The sequence below is a fragment of the Oncorhynchus nerka genome, linkage group LG27 (genome assembly GCF_034236695.1).
Source record: "Oncorhynchus nerka isolate Pitt River linkage group LG27, Oner_Uvic_2.0, whole genome shotgun sequence".
In the NCBI taxonomy this organism is placed as follows: Eukaryota; Metazoa; Chordata; class Actinopteri; order Salmoniformes; family Salmonidae; genus Oncorhynchus; species Oncorhynchus nerka.
In genome coordinates this window covers 71,757,845-71,777,561 of record NC_088422.1, presented here as the reverse complement: position 1 = coordinate 71,777,561, position 19,717 = coordinate 71,757,845, and the positions used below count along the sequence as shown (strand labels likewise).

Sequence of the window (19,717 nt, the reverse complement as noted above, 5' to 3'; positions counted from 1 at the left end):
AGGGAGATAGCGCGCCTGCTCACAACATCTGTATTGAAACCGTTATCTTCATAGGAAACACATTATGCTGGCAAAGAAAAATAGCCCTCCCTTGCTTGGCCAAGATAAAGTCTTCATAGAAACATATTTAACTAGGCGTTTATAGAGATCTATAGGCTAATATAGAAGTTAAGCAGACTGAGATCCCATGGTTTGGATAGAGACAGTTTGGCCCTGTGGTTATGAGTAAGGCAAAGAACAAGTGATCATCAACTATATTTACTGATGCTCTCAATAATTTATCCATTAAAACAGTATGAGCCTAAACCCAATTCAAAAACAAGGCAACATACTGAAACAAATAGTGAGGGAGGGGGCATTGAGATTGGAGGTAAATAGAAACAGAGAAAGAGAGATTTACAGGCAAACTGTAAAAAAAAACAAAGAGTAGGCTAAGGGAGTACAGTATAAAGGACATTCAGGCAAAATTTATATGCATTCAAATAAATAGTCATATCATATATTCCTTCTATTATTTCCATACATAATGGTTAACTCACTATAGAATTGCATGTAAAAAAAATAACAAAAAAGCTGATGACATCATCAGGTAGCGCCACGCTGCGATAAGGGGTGGAGGGGAGGTGGGGTGGGGCAAAGTAATGGACAGGTAGTTAAACAGAGTCGAGCAGTTGGGCTGAGGGTCTTGCTTATGCCTTCAAGTGGACATTCACTTCCACTCTACAGATATTGGAGTGGAGGAGGGGGTCATACATGCACCTGGTTATGCCAGGAGGGGGACAGTGGGGGGTTGTCAGGGGTCATAGGTGAAAGATCACAGTGTGGAGTCGCGGCAGAGGACGATCTCCAGCTCGGTGCGGTAGAGCTTCCCCGCGTCGGACAGAGCCATGATGCTCTTTTTATAGCCCACCAGACCGGTCGAGTCCAACTCCTACAGCAAATGGGGGGCGAAACAGACGTGAGTGCTAGTGCCTCAGCCAATGATGTCATTAACTATGGTGTATACCCTGTAAACAATCATGAGTCATTAGGACGTCCCCAGGACTTCACGAAATGGTCGCCTGAAGTCGTCAGGACTTTGTGTCATGGTACCCTGGAGGTTTTGTCTAGTTCCCGGTTGATCTTAGGGACGTCCGAAGGACTTTTTTTTAGGACTTTCTTGGGATGTTGGGTCATGGTCCCATGTAGGTTTTTGCCTAGTTCCCAGTCGCAAAGAAACATTTCCTCCCCCCCCAAAAAATCTACCTTGGGCACACACACCCTAGTTTCATTACACATAACCTCTTGTTACTGTTGCCAAGACTATCAAGGTGTCACGCCCTGACCTTAGTTATCTTTGCTTTCTTTATTATTTTGGTTAGGTCAGGGTGTGACGAGGGTGGTATGTGTGTTTTTGTCTTTTCTAGGGTTTTTGTATATCTATGGGGTTTTTGGTAAGTCTAGGTAAATGTAGGTCTATGGTGGCCTGAACTGGTTCCCAATCAGAGGCAGCTGTTTATCGTTGTCTCTGATTGGGGATCCTATTTAGGTTGCCATTTTCCATTTTGGTTTTGTGGGTTGTTGTCTAGTGCCTGTCAGCACTCGGTTTATATAGCGTCACGTTCGTTTTGTTATTTTGTTAGTTTGTTTAGTGTTCTTTCTTTATTAAAAGAAGTATGTATTCATATCACGCTGGCATTGGCCCTGAGGAGCGTGTTAGCTGTCCGATGCCACCTGTGTCAGTTCCTCGTACTCATCCTGAAGCATGTTAAAGTTCCGGAACAATTGATGCCGGCTATACACACCAGGTCTCCAGTGTACCTTCACAACCCGGTCCTGTTCCTACTCCTCGCACTCTTCCTCCAGTACGCCTCCAGGGTCCAGTACGCCCTGTTCCTCCTCCCCGCAATCGCCCTGAGTCACGTGTCACCAGCCCAGTACCACCAGTGCCGGCACCACACACCAGGCCTACAGTGCGCCTCGGCAGTACAGTACGCCCTGTTCCTCCTCCCCAGCGATGATCCACGCAGCGAAGGTCCCCAGCCCGGGGCCTACGGCGAGGATCCGCAGTCCAGAGCCTCCGACGATGATCCACGGGTCAATGCTACAAGAGCAGACTCAGTGTAAAGAAGGGGGGCGGCGTCCAGAACCAGAGCCGCCACCGAGGTTAGATGCCCACCCAGACCCTCCCATATAGGTTTAGGTTTGCGGCCGGGAGTCCGCACCTTTGGGGGGGGGGGGGGTACTGTCACGCCCTGACCTTAGTTATCTTTGTTTTCTTTATTATTTTGGTTAGTTCAGGGTGTTACGAGGGTGGTATGTGTGTTTTTGCCTTGTCTAGGGTTTTTGTATATCTATGGGGTTTTGGTATGTCTAGGTAAATGTAGGTCTATGGTGGCCTGAATTGGTTCCCAATCAGAGGCAGCTGTTTATCGTTGTCTCTGATTGGGGACCCTATTTAGGTTGCCATTTTCCATTTTGGTTTTGTGGGTTATTGTCTATGTGTAGTTGCCTGTCAGCACTCAGTTGATATAGCGTCACGGTCATTTTGTTAGTTTGTTTAGTGTTCTTTCTTTATTAAAAGAAGTATGTATTCATATCACGCTGCGCCTTGGTCTCATCAATATGACAAACGTGACACAAGGCCCTGATTGGTGAACCACTGATCCAGACACAGCTGTTTATATTTTGGCAATGCACATTGTCCCAAGAACATGTTAAAAACATCCTTGGGGACATCCCCAGAACAAACCTGGAACTAGACAAAACTTCCAGGGGACCATGACACGACGTCCCAAGAACGTTCAGGTGACCTTCAGGGGACCAAGACACAACGTGCCAACAACATCCTAAGGACTAGTAAAATTAAAGTCCTGACAATGTACTAAAAGGGTCCTGACATGGTCCTCAGTGACATTCAGGAAACTATAACATTCTCAGAACATCAGTGGGATAACATCACGCAGAAACCTTTAAGGGGCCTAATGGGAAAGTCGCCAAATATCTTCAGGACGTCCCATTTGCTGGGTATGGCCCTAACAGTCAATGCAACACCACATCCTGATCCAACAAAAACTCAAAAGACGATAACCTGTACAAGACAAATGTTCTGCCAATCATTCTGATCTTGTAAACACTCCAGGTGCAGTACGACATAATAAACCAATCAACTAATCAAAAGATGTGTCAGTAAATAAGTGAAGTCTTTTGTTCTTTACTATTTTGTTCTTGTCATGTAGGTCCTTCAGCAGTGCGTCCAGCTCCTGCTCATCGACGTAACCGTTTCCATCCTAGTGAAAAACAGTGAAACAGCAGACAGGGGCCGGGCATCTCATATCATATTCTCATTAAAATAACAATCAAACACTCAGATATCCTCCCACTCAGAGTATACACAGGCAAGATCAATCATTCACAGACCAACTGCCAACTCAGTCATTACAAAGGCATTAGTATGAGACTCCTGTACTGTACAACTGTCTACATACTGTACTGTTTTATTTGTGGAAGGTTCAGTGGCGTGTATTCATGGATGCCAAGGGAAGCCAGGCTTCCCCCAAAAATTATGTTTCATAAATTTCCTTCAATTCGCAAGAGGCTGAAAAAAAAATATCTCAACGGAGAAAGCATCTGACCAAACAAAACAGCTCCCGTCTGTCTCAATATGTGTAGCGCATCTATCTGATGCTCTCTGGTCAGAAAGAGTATGACATTATTGCCGCCCATAGCATTTAATTCAAGGGAAGCCAGCGAGCATTTGACCTCCCTTAATAAAAAATTTATAAAATAAAAGTCAATCAGCTTTGAGCTAACCTGAGTGAGCTCAGCAGTGAATGGTCCTGGCGCACCAAAAATAAAAGAGTCAGTTGAAGCCAGTTTGAATTTGGCTTCAGACCAATCACATCACAAGCCAAATGTCATTATTGACAGAAAGAAACTTGTGTTCGGCCCTTTCATAAATTACGGATTTGGACTCGTGGTTTTACTTAATTCTCTGTACTGGCCAATGACTATAACAGCGATTCTGATCCAACCATAAATTCATACATTGTGCCCCTGGCCTGATAGGATGGAATTTCAACACACAGCTAGATGTGCGCTCTTAGAAAAAAGGGTTCCAGAAGGGTTCTTCGGCTGGCCCCACAGGAGAACCCTTTTTGGTTCCAGGTAGAACCCTTTTGGGTTCTATGTTGAACCCTCTGTGGAAAGGGTTCTACATGAAACCCAAAAGGGTTCTACCTGGAACCAAATAAGTTCTACCTGGAACCAAAAATGGTTCTTCAAAGTGTTCTCCTATGGGGATAGCCGAAGAACCCTTTTAGGTTCTAGATAGCACCTTTTTTTCAAAGAGTGTAGTATGCTAATGTTAACTAGCTGGCCTGGTGTATCATGGAATATGAAAGAAAGCTAGCGAGCAAGTATTTTACCAAGATAGCCTAGGACAACAAAAAATAAAAGTGTGTACTGTATGACAGAGTCATAGACCGTTTAGGCAACATGAAAGAGGAGGATGGCATTGGCGTTTCTCTACAAGTAGGTTGAGTCAACGTGTTTTTTCTACTTGCACACACACACAAACACACACACACGCGCACACATAAATCAGTAGCCACATATTTAGCTTACATTGATTGGACTAAATCGTTTTTAGTATCTTTTAATTGTCACTGTATTAGACTAAGAATAGGTTATCAGATGACGTATAAGTTGAAATGGTGCTGGAATAGTGGAGGCAGCTCCTGTTTTCTTTGTAACTTGCAGTAACTCTCTGTGGTTCTAAATCAATAGTTGTTTAGTAGTACGAAAATGTGGGAAACATTACCTTGCTTGACCATGCTGTAGGTCATGTAACTGTTACATGCAATATGTTTCTGGACTTCACTGGACTGATGTTGCTCTCCGGTTTTGTAATGAAACAAATGCGTGGTTGAATTTATTCTGCCACTGTGTCTTCTTATTGTCTCGGCATTAGGCCTATATATCACGGTGTCAAGGCATATGAACAAACAGGTTATAGAGCAAACAGAGGTTGTAATATGGCTTTTTTCTGGATTGGCTTCCCCCCTGATTTTACCCACGCACCGCTACTGGGAAGGTTACCAGGGTAACACTAACAAAATAATTGATACAGACGCAGGTGTGTCTCTGGAGTACTTACCTGTGCAAGAGACCATTTGCATGGAGCTAGTAGCTTGAGTGACAGGGATACAAGCAATCTCTCTCACACACTCTTCCACCTATACACCCTCCCTACAAATATGTATATTGTGCTCATTTACCTTGTCATAGAAGGTGAAGATTACATTGAACTGCTCTGCTGAAAGCTTGCATCCCTGGAGAGATGGAAAAGACAGGGAAGGGAAAGGAAAAATATAATATATATTGTATATGATATACAGTTTAAGTTGGAAGTTTACATGCACCTAGCCAAATACATTTAAATACAGTTTTTCACAATTCCTGACATTTAAAAAATAAAAATTCCCTGTCTTAGGTCAGTTAGGATCACCACTTTATTGTAAGAATGTGAAATGTCAGAATAATAATAGAGAGAATGATTTATTTAAGCTTTTACTTCTTTCATCACATTCCCAGTGGGTCAGAAGTTTACATACACTCAAATAGTTTTTCGTAGCATTGCCTTGAAATTGTTTAGCTTGGGTCAAATGTTTCGGGTAGCCTTCCACAAGCTTCCCACAATAAGTTGGCTGAATTTTGGCCCATTCCTCCTGACAGAGCTGGTGTAACTGAGTCAGGTTTGTAGGCCTCCTTGCTCGCACACGCTTTTTCAGTTCTGCCCACAAATTTTCCATGGGATTGAGGTCAGGGCTTTGAGATGGCCACTCCAATACCCTGACTTTGTTGTCCTTAAGCCATTTTGCCACAATATTGTCCATTTGGAAGACCCATTTGCGACCAAGCTTTAACTTTCTGACTGATGTCTTGAGATGTTGCTTCAATATATCCACATAATTTTCCTTCCTCATGACACCATCTATTTTGTGAAGTGCACCAATCTCTCCTGCAGCAAAGCACCCCCACAACATGATGCTGCCACCCCCGTGCTTCACGGTTGGGATGGTGTTCTTCGGCTTGCAGGCCTCCCCCTTTTTCCTCCAAACATATTGATGGTCATTATGGCCAAACAGTTCTATTTTTGTTTCATCAGACCAGAGGACATTTCTCCAAAAAGTACCATCTTTGTCCCCATGTGCATTTGCATTTGCAAACCGTAGGATTTTTTATGATGGTTTTGGAGCAGTGGCTTCTTCCTTGCTGAGCGGCCTTTCAGGTTATGTCGATATAGGGCTCGTTTTACTGTGGATATAGATACTTTTGTACCTGTTTCCTTCAGCATCTTCCCAAGGTCCTTTGCTGTTGTTCTGGGATTTATTTGCACTTTTCGCACCAAAGTACGTTCAACTCTAAGAAACAGAAGGTGTCTCATTCCTGAGCAGTATGACAGCTGTGTGGTCCCATGGTGTTTATACTTACGTGCGATTGTTTATAGAGATGAACGTGGTACCTTCAGGCGTTTGGAAATTGCTCCCAAAGATGAACCAGACTTGTGGAGGTCTACAATTGTTTTTCTGAGGTCTTGGCTGATTTCTTTTGATTTTCCCATGATGTCAAGTAAAGAGGCACTGAGTTTGAAGGTAGGCCTTGAAATACATCCAGAGGTACACCTCCAATTGGCTCAAATTATGTCAATTAGCCTATCAGAAACTTCTAAAGGCATGACATCATTTTCTGGACTTTTCCAAACCATTTAAAGGCACAGTAAACTCATCACAAAGCCCTGACCTCAATCCCATTGAACATTCGTGGGCAGAACTGAAAAAGCGTGTGCAAGTAAGGAGGCCTACAAACCTGACTCAGTTACACCAGCTCTGTCAGGAGGAATGGGCCAAAATTCACCCAATTTATTGTGGAAGCTTGTGGAAGGCTACCCGAAACATTGGATCCAAGTTAAACAATTTAAAGGCAATGCTACCAAATAACAATTGATTGTATGTAAACTTCTGACCCACTGGGAATGTGATGAAAGAAATAAAAGCTGAAATAAATCATTCTCTCTACTATTATCCTGACATTTCACATTCTTAAAATAAAGCGGTGATCCTAACTGACCTAAGACAGGGAATTTTGACTACGATTAAATGTCAGGAATTGTGAAAAACTGAGTTTAAAATGTATTTGGCTAAGGTGTATGTAAACTTCCGACTTCAACTGTATACACTGAGTATACCAAACATTAGGAACATCTTCCCAATATTGACTTGCAGCACCATGGGAATGCCTGCATCTGTTCCTCACAAACTGGAGTCTAACTGGTTTCATTAACGAGCCTGCAGGACGGACAGACAGGTGTGTGTGTGTGTGTGTGTGTGTGTGTGTGTGTGTGTGTGTGTGTGTGTGTGTGTGTGTGTGTGTGTGTGTGTGTGTGTGTGTGTGTGTGTGTGTGTGTGTGTGTGTGTGAACATGCGTGCTTGAGTGCGTGTGCAAGAATGTTGCAAGGACTTTTAAGGGTGTCGATGTGATAGTCTAGACAGGTGCAGACTCAGTAAACGTCTCCTGTGATAAACAGTTTAATCCTCTTAAAGTGAATACAATAAAGCTGAATTGTACCATAGATCTGCCGACATACGTATTGTATGACCTTTACCTTAGGGTTATTGTCAAAACTGCTTTAATTCACATAGTGACCGACTCTTTCACAAATGAATAAGATGCCCCAATTCCTAAAGGATTTTGTGTGTGAGGTTGGGTGGTGTGGGGTGTGGGGGTGGGGTGGGGTGTGTGGGTCAGGTCTCACCTCGAACTTGAGCAAGAAATTCTCCTGAACTGGCAGCAGCCTTAAATGAGATCAAATTAAATCGTTCACATTCAGATTCTTTACTTCAAAATGGATTTAAGTATAACACAGAGAGTCTCTCAGTGAACAAGACATACATACACTCACCTGGCCATTTCAGACAGGCCCAGTTTCCCATCACCATTCAGATCAAACATCCTCAGCTGGAGAGTGAAATGCAACAGTGAGTGGCGTAACATTACTACACGGTGTTAAACCTGTGTGTTTGTGTACACATGTACAGTATGTGTGTCACACTCACGATTGTCTGTGTGTACTCGTTGAGTTTCTTGTCATCGTAGTGTCTGTTGGCCTTCTTCAGAAGATCTGACAGGAAACCCTAAGGAAGACAGATCCTCGTTACCCCACTGGTAATTGGCTCAATGACCCAACATTAAAGTTTAAGGACGAGTGCTCAGGGGTCCTCCTCTGACAACAAGCACAAGTCCTTGGAAATTGACTAATGAAGGTTATGAATGTTTAAAAGCTTGACACATTTGTTTACCTTCAGTTCATTGGCTTCGATGTATCCACTGCGATCAGTGTCATACCTTCTCCATGCCTGTAGACAGAGCATTTTTAACATCTCATTACAACACAGTACACATGCATTTAAACACAGAGATTAAGAACTCTAAAGCCTGTGAAAAGTCATAATGCTATAATCGGTAGAGAGAATTTAGCCAGACGGAGATAGAAGAGGATGAGAGTGAGACAGAAAAGTATATAATTTGTGTTTTAATCTACCAGCTGTCCCATGTCTAGAGCGGAACCTTATCAAAGATGTATGCCCAAACCACATCACCCCTCCCCCCACTCTCCTGCAGTAAGCCTGCAATCCATCCATAATGTATGGCAGTCTGAGAATAGCTCCTGTGTTCCCCCCACCCCTCCACTTTTAACACGGGGTAGCCAGCACACTGGACCACTGCAAAACTCCTTCCTTCTGTCTAGCCTCCCTTCTCCTTACTTTGTGTGTCTCCACCAGCAGAGAACAGTTAAAAGGAACCCCCTCCCTATCTCTCTTTCTCTCTCTAGTTATTTCTAGATATAAAATGCTTTAGACAAGGAGATGCCTGTTTCCCTGATATTTCTAAGCTCTCTGTGTATGTGGATGGATGTGTTTTTGTGTTGGCTTTTGTGTATGGGACGAAGTGATCAGACTTAGCAAAACACCAAAACGTTATCTGTATCAGAGAGCAATGATAGTAGGACCCATCTTTAGTGATTGATACACGGTACAGTGTAGTGGGTTTACACAGACAGACAGACAGACACACACACACAAACACAGACACAACTTACCGCCATGAATTCTGCACTGGATCCCACAAATGTTCTGAAACAAAGCAGGAAATTCTCCTCTGTGGGCAGAATCTGAGCTAACTGGAGAGAAAAAGGGAGAGAGAGAGAAAATATATAGAAAGAGGATGAGTACACTTGGCTACTAACTCAATATTAAAGCGGATTTCAACAACAACACTGTGCACAAAATAAAGAACATATATGCAGATATACAGTTGAAGTTGGAAGTTTACATACACTTAGGATGGAGTCATTAAAACTTGTTTTTCAACCATTCCACAAATTTCTTGTTAAGAAACTATAGTTTTGGCAAGTTGGTTAGGACATCTACTTTGTGCATGACACAGGTAATTTTTTAAACAATTGTTTACAGACAGATTATTTCACTTATAATTCACTGTATCACAATTATTGAGTGTATGTAAACTTCTGACCCACTGGGAATGCGATGAAAGAAATAAAAGCTGAAATAAATAATTCTCTCTACTATTATTCTGACATTTCACATTCTTAAAATAAAGTGGTGATCCTAACTGACCTAAGACAGGGAATCTTTACTCTGATTAAATGTCCGGAATTGTGAAAAACTGAGTTTAAATGTAGTTGGCTAAGGTGTATGTAATCTTCCGACTTCAACTGTAGCATCAGAGGAAAACGTAAAAAGTAATCAGACATTTCAACAGAGGAGTTTGAATGTGCTTGTGTACAGTATGAGTCTTACTTCTGCCATCTCGATTCTTCCGTCTGCATTCTTGTCAAATTTCATCATAAACTCTTTCATTTTCTCTCTAAACGCAGCATGTGTGGGATCCTTGAATAGACAAATACACACACACACACACACACACACACACACACACACACACACACAACACACAGAATAAATCAAAAACAGATAAAACAGAGACTTCCTACCTAACGACTCTCTATGATGATGAGTTGTTACAGCATATTATATGAAATTGTCATTATCCAGTCTATCAGCCTATCTAGAAGTCTGAATACACTGTGGAGGATGACAGTCAAGTAAAGTGGACAATTTTATCATTTCAATACAATGTTTAAGGTTGCCTCGACTAGGATGGAGTCAGTCACTCACTTTAAGGCAGGAAGGAAGGAAGGGTGCATTTTCAAAGTATTCAAACCCACTCACCACGCCTGTTCCTCTCCGCGCGGTCTCTAGCTGCCGGAAGAAGTTCTCCAGCTCCTTTCCCTCGATGTAGCCATTTCCTGTAGAACATACCCAAGGGTTAAAGAGAATTCCTGGGATCAGTGAGATTGGGATTACGTTGACCTTTGAACCTGTGGAAAACATAATAGTTAATTATGTCTTAATTAATCTTTCCTTGATTCCTCGCATCCTCTCTCCTCACCTCCTTTGCAAATCCCATTGGAGAAAAAAGTCAGGGGAGGGACCTTGGACCTACTTCTCCAATACTGTTGAGAAGGAGGTGAGGGGATAAGATGCTCAGTATATCACCAAATGTGAATTGAAATAGAACCCTGGTATGTAGTGTGTGTTCCATTACTGTAAAAACAACAGGGTTCAATATAGAGGCATTTTTTTTAAAGCCCTTTGCTCAACAAGTAGCTCATTGAAAGCCCAGAACAACGAGTCCACAAGGAATCCGGAGAGTATGACTGTTTGCATACTCTAAACCATATGGAAACCTGCTGACAAAAACACTCTCATTATCTAGCCTAATGCTACAGTCACAGGATATTGTCCATCTGGCCAACACGACTCCCACAGGAGTACAGTAACATAACATTGAGTCACATATATACAGTATATCTAACACACACGCACGCACACTGCTGAGCTCCCTGGCCCTTACTAGGATTAGTCTGATATCCCAGCAAAACCATCAGGCCCAGTATCTGATGGGGATGAGATAGAGGAAGGAGGAGAGAAAGGGAGGGTAGGTCGGAAGGAGGGATTTGAAAGGGCAGGGGCTTAATGTGACTTATTGTGTCATAGCACCATAGGAATAAAACGATAGCTGACCCACACGGGGAAGAAAATCATTGAAAGGGGAAAGAGAGAACTTGATAAGTGTGTGTGTGTGTGTGTGTGTGTGTGTGTGTGTGTGTGTGTGTGTGTGTGTGTGTGTGTGTGTGTGTGTGTGTGTGTGTGTGTGTGTGTGTGTGTGTGTGTGTGTACACTCTGGGGGCAATCCACATGCTATAGATATTTAAGGCTGATTGAGAATATAACAAGTTCCTAATTATCTTGGCTGATCAGATCTCTAACGGTCTGTGCTCTGTGACTTCCCCCAGGTCTGTGCTCTCTGCGTTCCCCAAGGTCTGTGCTCTCTCTCTATATATATATATATACTGAGAGAGAGAGAGAGAGAGAGAGAGAGAGAGTAGAAGAAAGGACCAGCTCTAACATCCTTGTAGTTTAGCTCAGTGTTGGGAGAAGGTGGGGGTTCTACATTAGTCACATGACCAAAGCACTGCCCGCATCTGAAGCCTTTCGGCGGATCAGGATGGCATTTACGAATGGGAAGTGTGGAAATTCTCTGGTAATGCTGCTGCAGAAGGATATTTAAAAACAGCAGCTCAGAGAGCATTAGCAACATATTCACAGTGGAATTGCTTTGTGCCTGGGGGATTGACAGTGGGGGGTCAGGTAAATGTTTATTGGGGCACTAGATCTTCTGTAGCGACATTCACAAACATGACAGGCATGTGACTGACTACGCATGGTGTACAGCAAGTTTGCTGATGACCCCACGGTTCTAGGCCTGATAACCAACAACGACCAGTCCACTTATAGGGAGGCGGTAAGTGAACTGGCATTGTGGTGACATCATGACAACAACCTCTCCCTCAATGTCAGCAAAACAAATGAGTTGACTGTTGATTTCAGGAAGCAGAGAAGTGAACATGCCCCGATCTACATCAATGGGACTATAGTAGAGAGAGTCACTAGTTTAATCTCCCTCTAACTCTCAGTTGAGAGTTAGAACAGTAGAATACACAAAGTGCAATTTCGAAATGTGGTTGTGCATCAGCAGTTTTCCTCTCGTTATGTCAGTCACTGACAGCACTCAATTAGCCCACGAAGCTAAGCATTTTTAGAATGGTAAATTGGTCTTCCCTGCTATATAAATTTGTAGTAATAATGACCAAATTACAGAACGGGAATGAAGGGCACGTGCGCAGTGGCCCTGCCCTCTAGGGGGCCCACATTGATTTTGTTTGCCAATCTCACGTACAAATAGAATTGCATGAAATTAGTTAGACATTTGCGATTTTTTTCGCCCCATGGCAAAATGTGTAGAATTACAGGAAATTAACTTTAAAAAATAAATAAATATCTCCGTGGTCAAGTGGGGAGCCACTCAAATATGTTGCTAGATAGGTGGCAGGCCCCCCAACCAAATCTCGTATAGGGCCCCAAAAGGCTTTGCCTGTTACGCTCATCTATGAAAGGATTGGACCAAGGTGCAACGTGGTAGGCGTACATTTTAATTTATTAAATGAACACCGAAAAAATAACAAATACAAAACTAAACGTAACGTCTAGTAGGGCTAAACAGCACAGTACCAAAAAACAAGATCCCACAAACTACAGTTGGAAAAAGGCTGCCTAAGTATGATCCCCAATCAGAGACAACGATAGACAGCTGCCTCTGATTGGGAACCATACACGGCCAACAAAGAAATAGAAAACATAGATTGCCCACCCTAGTCACACCCTGACCTAATCAAATAGAGAATTAAAAGGATCTCTACGGTCAGGGAGTGACATGACCCTGTTCATACATTTTCCAGTTATGTTAGACATAGATCTTGTTTCCTTGCATGGAATAATATTTGGTGTGAAGAGTGGAATAATGCATGCGCTTCCCAAATATCATAGGCCTATTGTCCAGTCCACACACAGACACATTCTGCACAAACCATAACACACACACATCATACAAATCCTGTCTTAAGAGTGAAACATCTAAGGTTTTAAGTCTGAAACGCATCACTGACATTGAACCAAAATTAAAATCTATGATTCTTGAAAAGCATGCTCCACTACCCCAGCTCTAGTCCCACTTTATCATGTATGAGACTATGGACACAGATTGGCACACGGATTCGACTTGACAGACCGACACAAACCCACTTGGTGCCCAATATGTTTCTGTTAACCACCTCTGCCTCTCACAGATGGATCACTGGCACGACATCTCTGAAAAGCCTTAAATGCATTCATGTATTCACAGCGAACAGTGAGACCTATTTTTACATTCGTGATGAGTGTGAGTGTGCGTGTGTGTGTGTGTGTGTGTGTGTGTGTGCGTGCGTGTAATTGCACCCCAGCCTCATCCCTGGCTCTACTACTTCTAGGTCCATTCCAGCCCAGTGCACGCCAGGGATGCGTATGGCTTAGTTGACCCGGTGGGCGGATTTAACCCTCGGCTGGGGCAGTGGAGTGCTTGAGTGGCTCGGAGAATCCCTGCGCTTGCTCAGGTGTGACTGTTTACACGCTCTAGGTGAGAGGCTGCAGAGCTCAGAGTGAGCGCTATGGGGCGGAAACATGTCAAGTCTGCACAATGTCACAGACTTTTGGCACATCTTTACACACTTCAACAGGGTGTGTTTAGTAGAGCCCTCAGTAAGTCTAAGCGTTTTGCTGCCAAGCAGAACGTCTCCAACGGCCCTAAGGGACCACCATGGGATGGGGGAGAAGGATTCAACATGCTTTGCGCAGTGCAGTAATGAATGCATGGGTAGATTAAAGAAAGAGAACGCAGTGCTATATATACCATGCAATATATATAAATCCAAAGACGTAAATAAGAGGTACCGGGGGTCATGGGATTTAGCAATTCGTATAGCTGTTATAATCACTGTTAATAACCTTTCATGATCACCTTTGAGTGCTGTGTTACGGAGACCAGCTCTAGCGCACAGTGACGCACACCATACCCGCGACTGGGCCTTCGAGCCCCCCATCCTTCCCCCAATGACTGTAAAGGCTATATGGCTATTCCCTATATTCATTCCATCGCCCTCCTTTTCCCCACTTCCACGTTTCCCTCTTCTCTGTCCTCTCTCCCCATCTACTTCACACACTGCTCCCCCTTCTCCTACCCCCCCCCCCCCCAGTTTGACCGCAAACTGCCTGTCAGTACACGCGCGCCTGGCAGAAACCCCGGTGATGACATAGGCTACTGTAAATTCATTCATAGGAGACGCGCGGATCCGGTTGCCTCGTGGGGGTCGCTACAAGCCAGAAACATATATAATTCACAGCGAACAAACAGCGTTAAAAACAGCCACTCCGTAATACACCCACGTCACCACATAATATGATCACGCAAGAACGCATGTTCAATCTCAAAGAATGTAAATGTTTTATTAGACTTTTGTGTTTTACGCACAAATGTGGTCCAAAGCAGCGCTCTTCTGTTCCATAGCTTTGCGCGGTTCTTACTGAGGCGTAACTGAGGAACTAAAAAAAAAAGATGATTAACAAACATGGTTATAGGGGATTATATGTGGCCTACGTGTCGACTGAAATCTCATATAATGAGAACAAACTGAACTATTTGAAAATGCTTTTCTACTTTGCTACTTTAAAATATGTTTCCTTATCCAACAGTTCTGCAACAAATATCTGCAAACCCCACAAATGCCCCTTTATACAACTTCAATATGCTAATTGTGTAATTAAAGTTAATAAACAAGTGTAAAGTTACAAATCTTTCCAGAAGTGCATGATCACGGAACAGGGCACAGGACACACTGACTGACAATCACTGCCAAGAGTCCCAAGACTCTGTCCAAATAACAACCCATATGAGTCCCGCAGCACAACACACAGAACTTCCTGCCCTCATCTATCACATCTTCTCACTTCCTCTGTCCCGCAGTACAACACACATGCCTTTCTACCCTCATCTATCACATCTGCTCACTTCCTCTGTTCCACCAAGCACTAGTCTGTCAATTTAACAACTATCCAACCATTCTGAATTTACAACCAGCCTACTCCTATGATATGCCCATAGTACAGTCCTGCCCAAGTTTAACCCCCTGGCCGCAGTACTGACCGTCTGCATCGAAATGTTTCCAGATGTCAAGAAACTGCGTTGCAGTGAGCTCTGCCAGGTGTAGATGAGGTGGCTGCTGTGCTTGAGTCGCCATCGTTCAGTCGCTACTGATTTTTCCCTTCTTCCTGGAGCACGTGGAAATCCCGAGTTAAGTTTGTCCCAGTCGGATCTAAAGCCTCTCTAAACTGTCAGCAGCTCGCGCTCAACCAGGGCTTTTAAACCCACCCGCGGCGCATGCACTTCTCACGCTGACAGAAAGGGGGCGCAGCGGCTCTGAGCCTGCATGGAGTGTGAGACAGGCTGATCGGTTCTCAGTCACTCCTCTCAGAGGGATGAGAGATGCTCAATGGCACTGTCCATGCATGCTCCTCGCTCTGGAGGCAGTTATCTGTGTTGATTGGAATTATGGAAATCTAATCATATAGAGAAAGGCCCCATATTCTTGCACTCATGAGACGAAAATTACATCAAAGCATTCCATCACATAGTCTGTTCCATCAAACAGGCCAACACCTCAGGAAGACAGTAGGAATCCAACTAAGTGTGTGTGTCTGTGTGTGTGTGTGCATGCTCCAGTAAGGAGTATTTTGGGTATCAGAGTCAATCCAGCATCTATCTCTCTGCTCTACCAAATGCCTGCCTCACTATTGATCTTACTGTAAGTATAAAGTACCACTTTGAAAAAAGACTGTACTATCCCCACTCTCGCCTTCTTAATTTACTCCTATTTTCTCCCCCCATCCATCCATGCATCCCTCTTTCACTGCTTCATCTCCCTCGCAGTAAGCCCAGCTCTTCTATAGGGTCTGTTTAGATTTAAGTTTCTCCTTAGACTCCTTGGCCATTCAATCCCATAGCTGGCATAAATCATATCACCCAGTAGGACAACTATATTGTACTGCCACTAAAGTATGATAAAGCCTCTTTAGGCTCTGGTATGGGGGATATCCCCACTCCTCCTTTATCTATTTTCTTCTCACTTTTCTCCCATTCTTTCTATTTGGGGCTCCAGCAGCTTTGATAAAGCTTGAAGGTGTGTGTGTGTGTGTGTGTGTGTGTGTGTGTGTGTGTGTGTGTGTGCGTGCGTGCGTGTGTGTGTGTGTGTGTGTGTGTGTGTGTGTGTGTGTGTGTGTGTGTGTTTGTATGTTTAAGAACGATTGGGTTAGGCAGTGCTCTCCCTAATGTAGAAAGAGAGTTTTTCCAAGCTAGGGGGATGAAAGAGAGAGAGACAGACAGAGAGAGAGTGTGCGTGTGTGTGTGTGTGTGAAAGGGGGAGAGGAGATAGAGAGAGATTAGAAGAGAGAGTAGGGTGTAGTAATTAGAGTAGATGGACCACTGATCAGCTCTCACATGAATATACATCTGAACATAAAATGTCCCCACACACATGTACAGTGGGGAGAACAAGTATTTGATACACTGCCGATTTTGCAGGTTTTCCTACTTACAAAGCATGTAGAGGTCTGTCATTTTTATAATAGGTACACTTCAACTGTGAGAGACGGAATCTAAATCAAAAATCCAGAAAATCACATTGTATGATTTTTAAGTAATTCATTTGCATTTTATTGCATGACATAAGTATTTGATACATCAGAAAAGCAGAACTTAATATTTGGTACAGAAACTTTTGTTTGCAATTACAGAGATCATACGTTTCCTGTAGTTCTTGACCAGGTTTGCACACACTGCAGCAGGGATTTTGGCCCACTCCTCCATACAGATCTTCTCCAGATCCTTCAGGTTTCGGGGCTGTCGCTGGGCAATACGGACTTTCAGCTCCCTCCAAAGATTTTCTATTGGGTTCAGGTCTGGAGACTGGCAAGGCCACTCCAGGACCTTGAGATGCTTCTTACGGAGCCACTCCTTAGTTGCCCTGGCTGTGTGTTTCGGGTCGTTGTCATACAGGAAGACCCAGCCACGACCCTTCTTCAATGCTCTTACTGAGAGAAGGAGGTTGTTGGCCAAGATCTCGCGATACATGGCCCCATCCATCCTCCCCTCAATACGGTGCAGTCGTCCTGTCCCCTTTGCAGAAAAGCATCCCCAAAGAATGATGTTTCCACCTCCATGCTTCACGGTTGGGATGGTGTTCTTGGGGTTGTACTCATCCTTCTTCTTCCTCCAAACACTGCGAGTGGAGTTTAGACCAGAAATCTCTATTTTTGTCTCATCAGACCACATGACCTTCTCCCATTCCTCCTCTGGATCATCCAGATGGTCATTGGCAAACTTCAGACGGGCTTGGACATGCGCTGGCTTGAGCAGGGGGACCTTGCGTGTGCTGCAGGATTTTAATCCATGACGGTGTAGTGTGTTACTAATGGTTTTCTTTGAGACTGTGGTCCCAGCTCTCTTCAGGTCATTGACCAGGTCCTGCCGTGTAGTTCTGGGCTGATCCCTCACCTTCCTTATGATCATTGATGCCCCACGAGGTGAGATCTTGCATGGAGCCCCAGACAGAGGGTGATTGACCGTCATCTTGAACTTCTTCCATTTTCTAATAATTGCGCCAACAGTTGTTGCCTTCTCACCAAGCTGCTTGCCTATTGTCCTGTAGCCCATCCCAGCCTTGTGCAGGCCTACAATTTTATCCCTGATGTCCTTACACAGCTCTCTGGTCTTGGCCATTGTGGAGAGGTTGGAGTCTGTTTGATTGAGTGTGTGGACAGGTGTCTTTTATACAGGTAACGAGTTCAAACAGGTGCAGTTAATACAGGTAATGAGTGGAGAACAGGAGGGCTTCTTAAAGAAAAACTAACAGGTCTGTGAGAGCCAGAATTCGTACTGGTTGGTAGGTGATCAAATACTTATGTCATGCAATAAAATGCAAACAAATTACTTAAAAATCATACAATGTGATTTTCTGGATTTTTGTTTTAGATTCCGTCTCTCACAGTTGAAGTGTACCTATGATAAAAATTACAGACCTCTACATGCTTTGTGAGTAGGAAAACACACACAGTGACCCAAACACACATACTGTACAGTGACCCTCAGACCTACTCCCTTTATTTAACCATCCGGTCTTCAGAAAGGCCATTACATTGAAAAGAGGACATCTGCTGATAAGAATGTGAGGGTATTATTTTAGCATGCCACTCTCACTGCACCCCCCATGGATCATTTGAAAGTAATTTCTCAATTTCTCAATGTCATAAAAAAAAACGTAATCTATATATTTAGCATTTAAATGCAAATTAGAGTGAGGATGAAATGGCTAGAATGTGATAGATATTAATAAAAGATCATGTGCACATTTTAACACAATAGGGGACATGGGGGAGGGAGGGGGCATAAAATATGTTGGCAGGTGTTTAAGAGGCTTTTCAGACCATTTTAATTTCATTTCTGAAATGGATAAACTAACAAAAAACACCGTAGTTGAGGTAGAGCTATGTGGGATGAGAGTATGCATAACGTGTGTGTGTCCATTAGGCATGTGTGTGTTTAGGGTGGGTGTTCAGGGAGTTCATTCTAAACCAAGAGGTTAATTTTGCTTATTGTAGATCCTGCCCCAGTCATCCCCTCTATGCAGCTGAAAAACTCTCCTTTTCTCCCTTCATCATTTCTCTCTAATCCCTTACTATCCTTCTAACTCCCTCCCTCTCTCCATTTGGTCATTGATCCCTGTTATTGATGATGACACCTTTCTTGTCTTCTGTAGTTTCACCACAACATCCAACACGTGTTTGGATTAATGAGACTTATTCTAGCATCTCTCCATCTCCCCATTCCCACTCTTCCTCCATTCCCTCTCTTTCGATGTAGCATGATCAGAGAAGCAATATTGGTTTAACTTACCAAACAAACGCACCGGGTACATCATCTGTACAACACACAGAATATGCAGTATATATAAACACACACGACTTCAGCAGTCAGAGTGGCCTAAATCATTACAGTGTCTTAGAGTGACAGAGAGCATCATCACATGAATCAGCTGTCTTTACTTTACTGATGATTAATTAAAGGTTTATAAATGTGGGAGTAATGATTGATAAATTATTTATTAATTAAGGAACGTTAAAATAAAGTGTTACCAAATAGACTATTCAAAACTTTCTATAAGCTACTTAAATGAAACCCATGCCTACAGTGTAAGAAAAAAAGATGCTATTATTCAGCTGTCCCCATAAGAGAACCCTTGGAAGAACCCTTGTTGGTTCCAGGTAGAACCCTTTTGGTTCCAAGTAGAACCGTTTCAGCTTCCAAGTAGAACCCTTTCTACAGAGGGTTCTACATGGAACCCAAAATGGTTCTACCTGGAACCAAAAGGGAGAGTGGTGGGAAAAGTACCCAATTGTCATACTTGAGTAAAAGTAAATATACCTTAATAGAAAATGACCCAGTAAAATACTACTTGAGTAAAAGTCTACAAGTATTTGGTTTTATATATACTTAAGTATATACTTAAGTAATTACTTAAATGTAATTGCAAAAATATACGTAAGTATAAAAAGTAAAAGTATAAATGATTTCACATTCCTTATATTAGGCAAACCAGACAGCATCATTT

The 19,717-nt window shown here is 43.1% G+C and overlaps 1 protein-coding gene across 1 annotated transcript; it reads right to left on the bottom strand.

Annotated features, from left to right (window-relative positions):
• Window positions 1–242: 242 nt before the first annotated feature.
• Window positions 243–15,411, bottom strand: LOC115112339 (calretinin-like). The gene is made up of 11 exons (XM_029639344.2): window positions 15,199–15,411; window positions 10,293–10,369; window positions 9,861–9,950; window positions 9,140–9,220; window positions 8,340–8,396; window positions 8,097–8,174; window positions 7,943–7,998; window positions 7,796–7,835; window positions 5,259–5,312; window positions 3,198–3,269; window positions 243–931 (listed from the first exon to the last, which is right to left on the bottom strand). Exons 1-11 carry the CDS (start codon window positions 15,290–15,292, stop codon window positions 815–817), a joined length of 816 nt encoding a protein of 271 aa, XP_029495204.1. The 5' UTR covers window positions 15,293–15,411; the 3' UTR covers window positions 243–814.
• Window positions 15,412–19,717: the final 4,306 nt, after the last annotated feature.

Excerpts from the sequence above, each read along its gene's own strand:
- LOC115112339 (XM_029639344.2), bottom strand. The coding sequence starts at position 15,292 with ATGGCGACTCAAGCACAGCAGCCACCTCATCTACACCTGGCAGAGCTC. Across the intron at positions 7,999-8,096 it reads ACGAGTACACACAGACAATC|CTGAGGATGTTTGATCTGAA; the intron begins GTGAGTGTGACA and ends TTCACTCTCCAG. Across the intron at positions 932-3,197 it reads TACATGACAAGAACAAAATA|GAGTTGGACTCGACCGGTCT; the intron begins GTAAAGAACAAA and ends CATTTGCTGTAG.